This window comes from Rhamphochromis longiceps, linkage group LG5, assembly GCF_057381845.1.
Source record: "Rhamphochromis longiceps isolate RC_006_pf linkage group LG5, R_longiceps_female_GT1.1, whole genome shotgun sequence".
Taxonomy (NCBI): Eukaryota; Metazoa; Chordata; class Actinopteri; order Cichliformes; family Cichlidae; genus Rhamphochromis; species Rhamphochromis longiceps.
The window spans coordinates 2,759,929-2,777,236 of record NC_140561.1 but is presented as its reverse complement, the minus strand read 5'-3'; the positions used below and the strand labels follow the sequence as shown (position 1 = coordinate 2,777,236).

Below are 17,308 nucleotides of genomic sequence, written 5' to 3'. Positions count from 1 at the left end.
TGGACGTCGGCCGCAGGTACGGTGTTAAAGTTACCAATTTGATTCTAGTACGAGAGTTGGACTCTTAAGAGCGCGAAGTGCAGCTTTGGCAAACCACCTCTCTTGGACGCAAGAGTGGATCCGATGGAACTGGGTGCCAGGTCGGTAATTCCTCGGGATTAGTTTCGCGCTGATTGGAAAGCAGAAGTTGGACTTCAGGGGGAGAGTTTGGACGACAGGGTTGGACCCGGGCATTGATTAGAGCTGGTTGTTTCAGTCCCCAGTGATGCTTTTAAATTTATCTGTGGTTAAAAGTTGTGAACCCCTCTTAAATTAATGACGTGGGCATAGGAGGTTGGACCCGGGCGTAGGACGCCAAGAAACCCACGAGGGACCCACGGTGCTTCTGCTTGAGTGCAATTGTGTTGATTGTGTTTGTGTAATTGGCTGTTTGTTTATTGTGCATGGTTGCAAGTCTAAAGCGGTTAGTATATACTTGTGTGAAGCTGTTCAGTTTGTGTGCGTGGCTGAGGGTGCATTCGTTTTATATTAAAAGTGAGTAGAATTACAGAGGGCACAGTATATAGTGTGTGAACATTGTAACAAGAGTTTGATTAGGGTGAAGAAACTCAGGAAATGCAGTGATGTGAAGAGTGTGTGTGCATGAAAAACGCTGTGTGTGTTTGTCTGTGACAGGAAGTGAAAATGTCTGCATGCAGTCTGAAAGGAAATTGCCTGATGTGTGTGTAACGAGTGAGAGAGAGACGTTTTAAAATGTAGATAGAAGACTTAGAGAATGAAAGTGTTAATAAGTAGTGATGAAAATGATATTAAACAAATGTCTTAGTGTGTTAATACTAATGGACTTGGCTCAACCTCCTCCATGAGTACAGTGGCAGAATGATAGATTAACATAACTGGAACGACAAACGGGCTGAAAATTTCACAGCTTCATCCTGTGCTTATCTTGAGAAGAAGCTTCAAGGACGGTCAAACTCTCACTGAAGACTAAAGGCAGCTCCAGAGCAACCGAGTCGACTTCAAGAATCAACAACAGAGAACAGACAGCAACAATGACCTAAAACTCTGAAGGGTCCAGAAGCATGTACAAATACCATGGTGAAGGGAGGCATGCGTTCTTAATCCCAAGCTGGGAGTTTACAGGTGACATCATTGTGTGGATGGACTTGATGGGACTGTCTGAGTTTCACATTTGCCATGCTGGGAGTTAACCGGCAAAATAAGAGACTGAAAAAAAGAAGAGAGAACGAACAGAGAAGAAGAAACAGCTCATTGGGCGTATCATTGCTGCAGATCTCAGGGAGCAGGAAGCAACTGTGAGAAGAGAAGACGAGGGCTTGGATGAGAGATGAAGGCTGGTGTTGTTAAAGTGAGAGCATATGAAAATTGGGTTGAAAATTGAGGCTGACTGGTTGAGAAAGTGTCCAGACCCTTGTAACAGAAAGGTAAATAAAATAAAGATATAAAGAAATAAACTAATAATTACATAAATGAATAGAAAACATACATACACAAATAGAAACATATGAAATTATTTTTGGAGAGAATCAGGAGCTGGGAGAGAAAGTTTGCATCCACAGCTCCACGCCAATATGCATGCATTAATCTGAATACAAATCCATACATGCAATGAAGATCAGCTTACACTCATGAATGCTAATATATCACATAAATGCTAAATAGTGTAGATTTAACAGACACTTGCTATCAGATGCTGAGGTTATCCATCGCTGAGAAATAGCTCTGCAAGTTGGACGAACACAGGTTGACTTCTGTGAAAAGGAAAACAGACTGTTATGACCAACCAGTGATCAAACAATAAATTTAGTTTTAAAATAGTAAATTGTGAGAGGTCTTTTGCTGATTGAGCAACACCGGTGACTACTGTATGAAGAAATTTTAATTTTGCGGTAATATTTTTAATATGCATTTCTGTTGTTTGGCCAAGTGGGAGAGCTATGAGTCAATATGCAAATTAGTTGAGTGTTCTTAGATTAGGGAAAGATGATTTGGTTTCACATGTGAACAGAGTACAAGAGAGGGTTGAATGAGTGGAGACATAGAAAATAGTTCCTGTTTTGGGTGCATGAGTGAAGCTTGTACTGAGAGAAATATATATCTGACTGTGTGAGAAGAATTGCTTGGTAAAATACATGATAGCATGGTACAGGAAAATTAAATAAAGTTGTTCGGTCTGTGACTAAAAGGATAGTAGGCAAGTGGTAGGTGAGGGAATGACAGTTGATAGATGGCTCATGAGCAAGCTGGTTGATAAGTATAGTGAAGAACAAATCAGGCTAGAAAGTTTTAAAGTTTGAAATCCATCCACAATTACCAACTGTAGTCATTGTGAAGCAACAACTGCGTTGTAGTCAAAAAGCCACCACATAGATGTGAGCTAATCAATGTCTAAAATGATTATATAAAGTAATACCTGTTTTTCTTGTGCTTTAGCAAGTTCAGTGAGGGTGGAAGATGAAATTTCTTGAAAGCCCCAAAAATTACTGAAATAAAGACATAAAAGACCAAGACAGGTCCTGGAAATGTGCAAATAAAGTGTGTCTGTGAAATCTGGTGTGGAAATTCTTCCTTTTAAATGCACCTGGGAAACAGAGATGCACACATAATCAACGTAGTGTTTTTTTGTTATAAAAATGGGCAAGTCAGCATGCAGGTAAACAACATTTGTCAGAGTTAAAGGTTATTACAATCGCTAAGTATATAGGGAATGGTTCAGTGTCCTCCTTTACTGCCAGCACTGGGGAAAACTGAATAAGCGCTGCTTCCATGTAGATTGAATGTCTGTCAAATATCCAAGCCAAAACTACGGTCACAGCAGCATGTGGAATGCTAGATATCTAGTTAGCCGAACATATGTATAGTTGGCTAATCTCATCTAATGGACCAAAATAGAGCTTTGACACAAACACATTGTGGTGTATGTGCAAGGTGGTGAGAGAGAGAAAGAGTCTGCCTCATGTTCTAATTGGTTCTTTTTTTAAATTTTTTTTTACATATTGTCATATTTTATTCTACAAATTTTCTCACCAAGTTCTTGCAAGCTCTTTTGTAACATATTTGTTTTTATACAGACCTGCAAGCTCTTGACTCTATAAGACCTTTGAAGGTCTGGAATTAAGTCAAAACTCAATTCTTTATAGATAAATAACCTAATTCTAAAATGACATATTAAAGAGTCCACATGTTGTGCAGATTTGTACTTAAGTCACTGTTTTGTTAGGTTTAGGCAAAAAATGTCATCCTTTGCAATAAAAAAAGAAAAAAATCCTATCATGTAATTATAATAATGGATTGCATTTATATAGCACTTTTCAGGGCCCTCAAAGCGCTGTACAATTTCACTATTCATTCACTCTCACATTCACACACTGGTGGAGGCAGCTACAGTTGTAGCCACAGCTGCCCTGGAGCAGACTGACAGAAGCCAGGCTGCCATATCGCGCCATCGGCCCCTCTGGCCAACACCAGTAGGCAGTAGGTGAAGTGTCTTGCCCAAGGACACAACGACCAAGACTGTCCAAGCCGGGGCTCGAACCGGCAACCTTCCGATTACAAGACAAACTGCCAACTCTTTGAGCCACGATCGCCCCCGTTCTATTATGTTAATTATTATTTAATTAACATAGAAGTCCCTGTGTGTATCAAGAGTTGATGTTAAAGTTGTGCTCTTGTAAAACCTACTTTAAAACAAACTGATCTAATGGTTTGCAAATTCATTGCAGGTGTTCCTGAAAAGTGACCGTGTGTCCCGGATGGTGCAGAGTGGCGGCTGCTCAGCTAGTGACTCTCGGGAGGTTTTTAAGAAGCACATAGAGAAACGTGTGCGCAGCTTACCTGAAATTGATGGGCTAAGCAAAGAAACAGTGCTGAGCTCCTGGATTGCTAAATTTGACACCATCTACCGAGGTGAAGAGGACCCCAGGAAACACCAGCAGCGTGTAACAACCAGTGCTGCCTCTGAACTCATCCTTAGCAAGGACCAACTATATGAGATGTTCCAGCAGATCCTGGGTATCAAGAAGTTTGAGCACCAGCTCCTTTATAATGCCTGTCAGGTCAGTAAATTAACAGATTTTGGGAAAATATAAGTTTGCTGTTGTCTATAATTTAACTTCCACCTGTTTAGACCTTACTGTTGAATGTGGAACGTTAGTTGGTGAGGGTGGCCATGCCAGAAAAAGAATTGAAAACCTTTGTTCTTGAGATCTGGAAACAGAAGTACTGATTTTGAAACAATTAGATCATATAAGGTCACGAGAACTAAGGTTGTTGAGTAGTTCAGTCAAAAGATACTTGCTTAAACAGTGCCTTGGAACTTCTGGTAACTTGTAACTTAATGCAAATAACTCCACAAAAAAGTAAGCCAGAAGAAGCTGTCTTTCTTTCTCTGGGAATTTAATATTGGCAGCTGTAATGACAAGACAAAAGCAAGACATGATCAGTGAAGGCAGACAGGCATCATCACAGTCATCAGTTTTTTTAAGAAACATGTTTTTTTCACGTTTCCTATAGCTTTAGTTTAGACAACCAAGAGAGCTTGTACTAAAGTCCCGTTTCCATTAGTAGATACTCAGATCGACTAACCACAGATTGCCACAACTTGACTCGGATCAACTGGTTTTCCATTACAAAAAAGTAACAGTCATAGCATCATTGTCGCTGTCATTGCTTCCATACAGAGATGATCCAATATTAAAATGATAGTTATTGCATCCCTGCCATCACATGCATGTGAACTTGAGTGACATCTCATTCTTAATCTATAGGATGTAATATGCCCCCTCTCTGGGGCTGGGGTTGGTTGATGATCTGGTTATTGAGTTGCTGCTGGCTGCCCCAGAGAGTGGAAGGATATGTGTCTCTTTGTGCAGTTGTGAGTGTGTGTGTGTTGTCTGCGTGGGACTAGGCCTGGGTGTGGGTCTTCCTGAGCCTTAGTCCCTCTTTGACATTGTTATTGAGGGTGAAATAATTCCCCTCCCCACTGCTCCACACTGGTTGTTGTTCCCCCTGGGACTTGGGCACTTGAGCCCCTTTATCCATTAGTACCTACTCGGATCGACTCACCGTGGATCGCCACAACTCAACTTGGATCGCCTGGTTCTCCATTACAATCCAGTACTATCTTATGTGCATGGTTGTCCTCAAAGCAACGCTGATGAGCGTCCCATGACATAATTAGTACAGTAGCTTGCAAAAGTATTCGGCCCCCTTGAACTTTTCCACATTTTGTCACATTACAGCCACAAACATGAATCAACTTGATTGGAATTCCAGGTGAAAGACCAACACAAAGTGGTGCACAAGTGAGAAGTGGAACGAAAATCAGACATGATTCCAAACATTTTTTACAAGTAAATAACTGAAAAGTGGGGTGTGCGTAATTATTCAGCCCCCTTTGGTCTGAGTGCAGTCAGTTGCACATAGACATTGCCTGATGAGTGCTAATGACTAAATAGAGTGCACCTGTGTGTAATCTAATGTCAGTACAAATACAGCTGCTCTGTGACGGCCTCAGAGGTTGTCTAAGAGAATACTGGGAGCAACAACAAAATTATTGAAAAATTTAAAGCGGGCTTAGGCTACAAAAAGATTTCCCAAGCCTTGAACATCCCACGGACCCCTGCTCAAGCCATCATTCAGAAATGGAAGGAGTATGGCACAACTGTAAACCTACCAAGACAAGGTCGTCCTCCTAAACTCACAGGCCGAACAAGGAGAGCGCTGATCAGAAATGCAGCCAAGAGGCCCATGGTGACTCTGGACGAGCTGCAGAGATCTACAGCTCAGGTGGGGGAATCTGTCCACAGGACAACTATTAGTCGTGCACTGCACAAAGTTGTCCTTTATGGAAGAGTGGCAAGAAGAAAGCCATTGTTAACAGAAAACCATAAGAAGTCCCGTTTGCAGTTTGCCACAAGCCATGTGGGGGACACAGCAAACATGTGGAAGAAGGTGCTCTGGTGAGATGAGACCAACATGCAAAACGCTCTGTGTGGAAAACTAACACTGCACATCACTCTGAACCATCCCCACTGTCAGATATGGTGGTGGCAGCATCATGCTCTGGGGGGGCTTCTCTTCAGCAGGGACAGGGAAGCTGGTCAGAGTTGATGGGAAGATGGATGGAGCCAAATACAGGGCAACCTTGGAAGAAAACCTCTTGGAGTCTGCAAAAGACTTGAGACTGGGGCGGAGGTTCACCTTCCAGCATCAACGACCCTAAACACAAAGCCAGGGCAGCAATGGAAAGGTTTAAAACAAAACATATCCATGTGTTAGAACGGCCCAGTCAAAGTCCAGATCTAAATCCAATCCAGAATCTGTGGCAAGATCTGAAAACTGCTGTTCACAAACGCTGCCCATCTAATCTGACTGAGCTGGAGATGTTTTGCAAAGAAGAATGGGCAAAGATTTCAGTCTGTAGATGTGCAAAGCTGGTAGAGACAAACCCTAAAAGACTGGCAGCTGGAACTGCAGCAAAAGCTGGTTCTACAAAGTATTGACTCAGGGGGCTGAATAATTACGCACACCCCACTTTGCAGTTATTTATTTGTAAAAAAATGTTTGGAATCACGTCTGATTTTTGTTCCACTTCTCACGTGTGCACCACTTTGTGTTGGTCTTTCACCTGGAATTCCTTTTGTTTTTGGTTTTTTTGGTTTTTTTGTGTCCCGTCTGGCACTGTAGCAATCAGAATTATTGTCTGAAGGCCAAGAAAAATGCCCAACAGATTTACTTTCCCAAGTGGGCCTTTTGCTATACTGGTCCACTTGATTGTCATAGTTTATTTGATCTTTATTAGTTATTTTTATTCTAAGTTATTGTAATCAGGCCAGACTGGAGTCGGGGACGGGAAAGAAAAACAAGAAGAAAAGTTCAGAAGAAAGTTAACAGAAGGAGAGGGAAAGAAAAAGGAGAAAAGACAATGAAAATCTGCTTTATTGCTTTTTTTTGCTTTTCCCCCCCTCTTTTCCTGGATCATCTGTTGAGAAAAAAGAAAACAAGCAGAAGAAGACTAGAGCAATAGACTAAACAACATCATGATGATCTATGGGAATATAACAGTAAATACTAAATGTTAAACATTATTGTGCAGCACATAAGATCGACAGCGCACAGTGTGCTTTAAGGTAGGAGCCAAAAAGGGTGTAGTTTGTGTGTGTGAGCACCCGTGTGTACATGGGCGATCGTGGCTCAAGTGTTGGGAGTTTGCCTTGTAATCGGAAGGTTGCCGGTTCGAGCCCCGGCTTGGACAGTCTCGGTCCTTGTGTCCTTGGGCAAGACACTTCACCCGTTGCCTACTGGTGTTGGCCAGAGGGGCCGATGGCGCGATATGGCAGCCTCGCCTCTGTCAGTGCGCCCCAGGGTGGCTGTGGCTACTGTAGCTGCCATCACCAGTGTGTGAATGTGTGCGTGAATGGGTGGATGACTGGATATGTAAAGCGCTTTGGGCTCCTTAGGGACTAGTAAAGCACTATATAAATACAGGCCATTTACCTGTGAGCATGAATGTTTTTAAAAGGTTCCTACATGTAATGATCTGCTAGAGGGTGTGGGGAGCCACAGCCCTGTCCACCAGGTTTCACGTGGAATTCAAATAAAAGTTATTCATGTTTGTGGCTGTAATGTGACAAAATGTGGAAAAGTTCAAGGGGGCCGAATACTTTTGCAAGCCACTATATGTGACATGAAGGCTACAAGAAAGGTTGATGTCAAAGTGACGATATATCTGGTGCTCGATCTGTGGCTTTTCATCAGACTTGGAGACCACGGTGTTGTTGTTTTTTTGTAGCCAGTTCCTTCATTTCAAAAACGGTGGTTTTAATTTTCTTAAATGAGAGGCTCACATGACTCATCGAGTAATACCACTGACCAGCCAATCGGTGGCATGCAGTCTGACGATGTCCCATTTTATTACCTACTCAGATCGTGTGGAACCCTGGCCGAGCAGATACTACCACAGTACCTTTTACCAGGTACTAAAACCTAATGGAAAACCCCTAAAACTGTGGCAAACAATGCCGAGTCGATCTGAGTAGGTATTAATAGAGTAGACGATGGCACGGCCACATCAGGACATCCAGACACCTTCCTGACCGCTCCGGACTATGCAACTTTTTAGCTTTTTACTTGTTTATTACGTTGTTATACATTCCAGGAACTTCTAGTTTTATAGTTTATGACAGCAGATCCCTTCTCAACATCGGTAACAAGTTTGCACATGTAATTTTGGACACTTTTAAATCCCACCCATCCTGGCCGACCGAGATACTACGCAACGCGGCCAACAACAATGGACAGGACGTTCACCCGAGGCGCAGAACAAAGAAAACGCGCTGGCGTTCGGAACAGACTGAGACAGCAGGTGCACCGTGCACCACTGTCTCTGTTGAGTGTAGTTGGAGAACAAACTACACTCAACAAAAATATAAACGCAACACCTTTGTTACTGCTCCCATTCCCCATGGGATGGACGTAGAGACCTAAAATTCATTCCAGATACACAATATAACCATCCCTCCCAAACAGTGGTCACAAATCAGTCCAAATGTGTGGTAGTGGGCACATCTGCTATATTGAGATAATCCATCCCACCTCACAGGTGTGCCACATCAGGATGCTGATCTGACATCATGAGTAGTGCACAGGTGTACCTCAGACTGCCCACAACAAAAGGCCACCCTGGAATGTGCAGTTTTGTCTCACAGCAAAATGCCACAGATGCCACAAGCAATGAGGGAGCGTGCAATTGGCATGCTGACAGCAGGAATGTCAACCAGATCTGTCGCCCGTGCATTGAATGTTCATTTCTCAACCATAAGCCGTCTCCACAGGCGTTTCAGAGAATATGGCAGCACATCCAACCGGCCTCACAACCGCAGACCTCGTGTAACCACACCAGCCCAGGACCTCCACATCCAGCAGGTTCACCTCCAAGATCGTCTGAGACCAGCCACCCAGACAGCTGCTGGAACAATTGGTTTGCACAACCAAACAATTTCTGCACAAACTGTCAGAAACCGTCTCAGGGACGCTCAACTGCATGCCCGTCGTCCTCATCGGGGTCTTGACCTGACTCCAGCTCGTCGCCGTAACAGACTTGTGTGGGCAAATGCTCACATTCGATGGCGTCTGGCACGTTGGAGAGGTGTGCGCTTCACGGATGAATCATGGTTCACATTGTTCAGGGCAGATGGCAGCTGAGAATGTCCCAGTTCTTGCATGGCCAGCATACTCACCGGACATGTCACCCATTGAGCATGTTCGGGATGTGCTTGACCGGCGTATACGACAGCATGTACCAGTTCCCACGAATATCCAACAACCTCGCACAGCCATTGAAGTGGAGTGGACCAACATTCCACAGGCCACAATTGACAATCTGATAGACTCCATGCGACGATGTGTTGCACTGCATGAGGCAAATGGTGGTCACACCAGATACTGACCGGTTCTGGGTCCCCAGACCCCCAATAGCGCAAAAAACTGCACATTCCAGGGTGGCCTTTTGTTGTGGGCAGTCTGAGGTACACCTGTGCACTACTCATGATGTCAGATCAGCATCCTGATGTGGCACACCTGTGAGGTGGGATGGATTATCTCAATATGGCGGATGTGCCCACTACCACACATTTGGACTGATTTGTGACCACTGTTTGGGAGGGATGGTTATATTGTGTATCTGGAATGAATTTTAGGTCTCTACGTCCATCCCATGGGGAATGGGAGCAGTAACAAAGGTGTTGCGTTTATATTTTTGTTGAGTGTAGATGATCTGAGGGCAAGAGTCACCTTCCAACGTGACATGAGGGACTGCAACATTCTGTCCTTCACAGAGACATGGCTGACCCCCACCATGCCGAACCAGGCCAAAACTCCATCGGATTCATTCTTCATGCTCCGCACGGACAGAATGGTGGAGTCGAACAAAACAAAAGGTGGAGGAGTGTGTTTCTTGTTAAACAGAAAGGGATGTGACCCCAAGAGCATTTCTACTCTCTCCACCGGCTGCTCGCCATTTCTGGAATACCTGAGCATTAAGTGTTGCCCTTTCTAACTGCACAGTGAGTTCACCTCGGTAATAGCTACAGTGGTCTACATCCCACCCCAAGCGGACACAGCTGGTCGGCCCAATCAGAAGCTACGCTACAGGACGCGCTCAACGACGTAGACTAAGACAGTAAGCTTTGTAAACCGTTCCCAAACCAGAAACCGTGGGTGGGCAGATCGATCTGTGCTGCAGTGAACGCCAGGACCACCACCTACAACACGGGTCTCACCACTGGCGATATGAGCACCCACAAACCGGCCTCATACGGCGTGCGGCGCGCGGTGAGGGATGCCAAACGCCTGTATCAGGAGCGAGTGGAGTCTCACTTCAGCCGGGGCGACACACGGAGAATGTGGCACAGACTACGCACAATCACGGATTACAAAGCCAGGGACAATGCGCCGACCAACGCCCACTCTGCATTCTCCAACGAGCTGAACCAGTTCTACACCCGTTTTGAGGTTAGCCAGGTGGCTAATTCTAACGACTGACACATATAGCTTTGCAAAAACTGCATAAAAAGCACTTGCAGCAACAAAAACATAATATTCCAGAAACACAGTTTGCCGAGCCGATCAGCTGTTTGTAACACTTCCTACGTCCATCAGCGTGAACTATCGCATGTCTTCCATGTCCTGCCCGAAACTGGAAGTGACGTCATTTTGCGGATATGTAGTTTTTTATCATCAGGGCCTCATGAGCCTATACTGGTGTTTTTAAAATTTCTGTTTGACTTTATGACTTTCTGTGTCGTTTCTGGGATGCTTCGGACTCATATTGCACTGCTGGAAATATTTTATTTTGATGCATATGCTGTTTTTTTTGCAAATTTGCATCATAATATTTATTTTAGTTTTTCCTGCAGTATATAAAAATTGGTGAATTTCAAAAACAAAACTATGAAGACACTTAAAATAAATTTCCTGTGGTGGGAAACTATTTTGTGCAACCTTTTTGTATTTACAGTTTTGAGGGATAAGCCTCTTAAATTTCTCTAACTAGAAATATATGTTAAAAAAACAAAAACGATTTTAAATTTTTTTGTAGTTTATTGCACTTTTTTTTTGCAATATATGTAATTACTATGCACTTAATGCAGACATATTATTAAAATTTGGGCGATAATGGTTGTATTGATGTATATCAACTTGAAATGCTCCCAGAAATGGCTCCACAGCATGTAAAAATATAATATAAGCTCTGGCGGACTTGGTTCTATGGTAGGTCTTAAAGGGTTAAAGACCTTTTATGACTCTGTGGTGGCATCTGTCACTTTTTACAGTGTTGTATGTTGGAGCAGCGATTTATCGGCAGCTGAGAGGAAGAGGCTGGATAAACTCATCAGGAAGGCCAGCTCTGTTCTGGGATGCACCCTGGACCCAGTGCAGGTGGTGGGAGACAGAAGGACTCTGGCCAAAATAATATCTCTGATGGACAGAGTCTCCCACCCCATGCATGTAAATTTTGCTGAACTGCAGAGCTCCTTCAGTGTCAGACTGCTGCATCCTCGATGCATGAAGGAGTGTTTCCACAGGTCCTTCATCCTTGCAGCTGTCAGACTGTACAATCAAAACTGCTCCCAACAAACATAGATGTTTACATCTGCGCTGTAACTGCAATAATTTAATCAACCGATTCGCACTACAACCTGAGTTTGCCTCTTACCTGTAGTTAATTTTATTTAATTTAAATTCAAATTCAAATTCAAATTCAAATTTTATTTGTCATGTACACAGTCATACACAGTACGATATGTAGTGAAATGCTTGGACAACTGCTCGTGACCTAAAGAAAACAAAAAAGGAAAAGGCTATGAATAAGATAGGAAATAAATATGAAAAATTAAAAAGGGTAAATTTAACTAGGAAGGAATAAAATATAAATTAAGGTTAAAAATGAAATAACTGTACAACACAAATTAGAATGAAGGGTAAGTTTAACTGGGAGAGAATAAGATAAAATATATAAATTAAAGTTGAAAATAAAATAACTGTACAACAAAATACACAATACACAGTATAGAACTATATAAGAATGTATGAAGAAATATAAATAAATATATACACAATAACAGCAGCTGTACAAGTATTAACTGGAAATGAAGAATATAATGTCCAGTGTTGTGCAATCCACATTATGTCTTGTGCAGTGCAAATATGCTTAAAGTGATTTAAGTGATGAAGTGAAAACAAAGTCCAGAAAGTCCAGTGTGTGTGTAAGAACTGTATGTGTGGGTCAGTGCTGTGTGGTGGTGTGATTGAGAGACCGTATCGCCTGCAGGAAGAAGCTCCTCCTCAGTCTCTCTGTGTTGGTCTTCAGGGAGCGGAATCGCTTTCCTGACCTCAGCAGAGAGAACAGTCTGTTGTTGGGATGGCTGAGGTCCTTCACGATCTTCCTGGCCTTGGTCCAGCACCGCCTGCTGTAGATTGAGTGCAGGTCAGGGAGCTCGGAGCGGATGGTGCGCTCAGCTGACCGCACAACCCTCTGTAGAGCTCGTCTGTCCTGCATGGTGCTGTTCCCGAACCAGGTTAAGATGTTTCCCGTCAGGATGCTCTCTATGGTGCAGGAGTAAAAGTTCCTGAGCACCTTGGAGGGCAGTTGGAAGTTTCTCAAGCGTCTGAGGTGGTAGAGACGCTGACGGGCCTTTTTCACCACGGTATTGATGTGACAGGACCATGACAGGTCCTGCGTGATGTGAACTCCAAGGTATTTGAAGCTGTCCACTCTCTCCACTGGGCACTCGTTGATGACGGGGGTCTGGTAGTTCCTCTCCTGCTTAGTGCTGAAGTCCACTATCAGCTCCTTTGTCTTACTGACGTTTAGAAGGAGGTTGTTCCTCTGGCACCAGTTCTCCAGATTCCTAATCTCCTTCAGGTAGGCCGTCTCGTTGTTATCAGAGATCAGGCCCACCACGACGGTGTCGTCAGCAAACTTGATGATGGTGGTGGAGCTGGTAGTGGCCACACAGTCATATGTGTACAGAGAGTACAGCAGGGGGCTCAGAACACACCCCTGGGGGGCTCCAGTGCTGAGAGTGGTGGAGGCTGAGACATGTCCGCCCATCCTTACTGCCTGTGGTCTGCCAGTTAGGAAGTTGGAGATCCACTGACACATAGATGAGCTGAGTCCCAGATGCTCCAGCTTGGTGGTGAGTGTGGAGGGAATTATGGTGTTAAATGCAGAGCTGTAGTCTATGAAGAGCATTTTAACATAATTCCCCCTTCTAGTGTCCAAGTGAGTGAGTGATGTGTGGAGGAGATGAGAGATGGCATCGTCTGTGGAACGATTTGGACGGTAAGCGAACTGTAGTGGGTCCAGTGTGTCTGGTAGTGAAGAAATGATGAAGTCTCTGACCAGGCGTTCAAAGCACTTCATCACTACTGAGGTGAGGGCTACAGGGCGATAGTCATTGAGAGAAGCAGGGTGGGGTTTCTTCGGAACAGGAACAATGATGGACTCTTTGAAGCATGTGGGGATCACCGACTGAGATAAAGAGATGTTGAATATCTCAGTGAACACAGGAGCTAGCTGGTATGCGCAGTCTCTGAGGATACGACCTGGGATGCCGTCTGGTCCTGCTGCTTTCCTGGTGTTCACTCTCTTGAAGGCTCTCCTTACTTCATGCTCGGAGATGACGAGCACGTTTCCGGTGCTGGCAGTATCTTCCTGTCTGCAGCCGTTAGCGCCGCTAGCACTAGCATTGTTGGAGTCCTTAGCTACAGCCTCGAAGCGAGCATAGAAAGTGTTCAGCTCGTCTGCCAGAGTCACGGCCGCGTTCGTCATACCGATTGTTGGTGCTTTATAGTCCGTTATTGTCCTTAGTCCCCGCCACAGGCTCCTAGAGTCACTCTGTTGGAGTTGTGACTCTAGTTTCCTCCCGTAGCGCTGCTTCGCCTCTTTCACCGCCCTCCGCACGTTATATGATGCGGCTTTGTATGGGTCCATGTCCCCCGTCGTGAGTCCCGTGTTGTAGGCAGCGGTGCGGGATCTCAGAGCGTCGCGGATGGTTTTATCCACCCATGGCTTCTGGTTGGGAAACGTTGTGATAGTCTTTGTCTCCACGGTATCATCCGCTAGTTTCCCACTAGTTAATAACTGTACAGTACTCTGTTTCTAGTAACCATTGTCCTTAATGTAAATATGTAAGAAGAAAAGAAAATGTGTATGTTTCTGTCCTGTGTACTGTTTGTTTGTATATGTGTCTTTCTGGCTGCTGTTACAACCAAATTTCCCCTTGTGGGACAATTAAAGGATTATTCTATTCTATTCTAAAAAAATACTTCAGTAAAATTTGAAATACTGATTCAAAAGTAAGAAAATTACAGGCTGTGAAAAATGTAAGGTTTTGGAGGATGTTTTTATTTTCATGCAAAGCTACCCGAACCTTGTGCTATATTAACATAATGATAAAATATTTTCAGTAGATAGGAATACAAACTTTAAAAAAATTCTAATTATACTCTAATTATACTCAGCCTGAATCTGAAGGGGAAAAAAAATCTATTTTCTGTTGCCTACACAGAGAGTCTTACTTTGCTTCTAAATGGGAAAATGTATACAGTCAGGGGTTAAAGTGGGATTCAGCCATTGGGGGAACCCAAAAAATCGTTGTAGTGGCTCAGTGTGGGGTAGATTTTCTTAGTGTACAGGCTGTGATCAGCTGACCTGCTGCTCTTTGTGGATGTACACAACTTAAATCAACCAGATGTGAGCAGATGTTTCTGTTTTTCTAGGTGGTATAAAGTTGGTATGAAGGTGGAATTCAGTCGTTGGATTTAAGCAGCATCATCAGCTAAAAGTCACATGAATCTCTGCTGCACTTGATGTAATATAACTCTGACCATGAAACTACAGCCAATGTGGAGCAGTCACACACTGTTCTTTACAGCAAAATAGCCTATTTATCTGGCAGGGTAGCTCTTCATGCAGTATTTACAGAGCAGTTAGTGTACCTCAGATTGTTTTGCAACAGGTTTCACAACATGAAAAAAACAATGTCACACGTACACACCTAATATTTGAAATAAAAACTTGAATGTAAGCTTTAAATCTGCACATTATGGAACACCACTGAGCAGTCTTTACCTTTAAATCTAAGCTCTCTTCTTCCTCTCCTGTCCTGTCTTTCTTATCTTTCTACATCTCTGAGTAAAGTTATTTCTCACTCTTTTACGTCCCTGTGAAATACAGAAGCTGTACCTTTGGGTACCAATACCGCTGACTTTGGCACACATCTTCTCTTTTTATGTGACATTCTCTGGTGATTATCCTTCCTCATGTGTTAACTTTCTGTTATCATCACTTACAGTGGGGCAAAAAAGTATTTAGTCAGCCACCGATTGTGCAAGTTCCCCCACTTAAAATGATGACAGAGGTCAGTAATTTGCACCAGAGGTACACTTCAACTGTGAGAGACAGAATGTGAAAAAAAAATCCATGAATTCACATGGTAGGATTTGTAAAGAATTTATTCGTAAATTAGGGTGGAAAATAAGTATTTAGTCACCTCAAACAAGGAAAATCTCTGGCTCTCACAGACCTGTAATGTCTTCTGTAAGACGCTTTTCTGTCCCCCACTCGTTACCTGTATGAATGGCACCTGTTTGAACTCATCATCTGTATAAAAGACACCTGTCCACAGCCTCAAACAGTCAGACTCCAAACTCCGCCATGGCCAAGACCAAAGAGCTTTCGAAGGACACCAGGAAAAGTATTGTAGACCTGCACCAGACTGGGAAGAGTGAATCTACAATAGGCAAGCAGCTTGGTGTGAAAAAATCAACTGTGGGAGCAATCATCAGAAAATGGAAGACATACAAGACCACTGATAATCTCCCTCGATCTGGGGCTCCACGCAAGATCTCATCCCGTGGGGTCAAAATGATCATGAGAACGGTGAGCAAAGATCCCAGAACCACACGGGGGGACCTGGTGAATGACCTGCAGAGAGCTGGGACCAAAGTAACAAAGGTCACCATCAGTAACACACTACAACGGCAGGGAATCAAATCCCGCAGTGCCAGACGTGTTCCGCTGCTGAAGCCAGTGCATGTCCAGGCCCGTCTGAAGTTTGCCAGAGAGCACATGGATGATACAGCAGAGGATTGGGAGAATGTCATGTGGTCAGATGAAACCAAAGTAGAACTTTTTGGTATAAACTCAACTCGTCGTGTTTGGAGGAAGAAGAATACTGAGTTGCATCCCAAGAACACCATACCTACTGTGAAGCATGGGGGTGGAAACATCATGCTATGGGGCTGTTTTTCTGCCAAGGGGACAGGACGACTGATCCGTGTTAAGGACAGAATGAATGGGGCCATGTATCGTGAGATTTTGAGCCAAAACCTCCTTCCATCAGTGAGAACTTTGAAGATGAAACAAGGCTGGGTCTTCCAACATGACAATGATCCAAAACACACCGCCCGGGCAACAAAGGAGTGGCTCTGTAAGAAGCATTTGAAAGTCCTGGAGTGGCCTAGCCAGTCTCCAGACCTCAACCCCATAGAAAATCTGTGGCGGGAGTTGAAAGTCCGTGTTGCTCGGCGACAGCCCCAAAACATCACTGCTCTCGAGAAGATCTGCATGGAGGAATGGGCCAAAATAGCAGCTACTGTGTGTGCAAACCTGGTAAAGACCTATAGTAAACGTTTGACCTCTGTTATTGCCAACAAAGGTTATGTTACAAAGTATTGAGTTGTATTTTTGTTATTGACCAAATACTTATTTTCCACCCTGATTTACGAATAAATTCTTTACAAATCCTACCATGTGGATTCATGGATTTTTTTTTCACATTCTGTCTCTCACAGTTGAAGTGTACCTCTGGTGCAAATTACTGACCTCTGTCATCATTTTAGGTGGGGGAACTTGCACAATCGGTGGCTGACTAAATACTTTTTTGCCCCACTGTATGTTAATGGGTCGATTTTGACCCATGTATTAAATCAGCTATAAAATACACTAAATCAAAATGAAATCAAATCAATTTAATTCATGTAGCACTTTTACAAACAACAACTGTTGACCAAAGTACTGTACAATAGAATAATCAGATAAAATTTTAAATGAAAGCAAAATCAAGGAAATAATAAGAATAAAATAATGACAGACTCATAGAGACTTAAAAGTTAAGGATTAAAAATGGGTCTTTGGACGAGTTTTAAAAGTATCCAGAGTTGGAGAAGTCCTGGTATATATAACACACACGTGGCATTCTTTCTACAATAGAAATCAAAT

At 43.4% G+C, this 17,308-nt stretch overlaps 1 protein-coding gene and 1 long non-coding RNA gene across 2 annotated transcripts in view; one reads left to right on the top strand and one right to left on the bottom strand.

Annotated features, from left to right (window-relative positions):
• Nucleotides 1–17,308, top strand: part of LOC146669047 (calcium-dependent secretion activator 1-like) — a 337,734-nt gene that overhangs the window by 70,511 nt on the left and 249,915 nt on the right. The window contains exon 3 of the mRNA XM_085405453.1: nucleotides 3,744–4,076. Within this exon, the coding sequence (XP_085261579.1) occupies nucleotides 3,744–4,076 (333 nt within the window). The remainder of the gene's footprint in view (nucleotides 1–3,743; nucleotides 4,077–17,308) is intronic.
• The window catches only part of LOC146669048 (uncharacterized), a 77,556-nt gene that overhangs the window by 33,364 nt on the left and 26,884 nt on the right, over nucleotides 1–17,308 (bottom strand). The gene's annotated exons all lie outside the window — the stretch shown is intronic.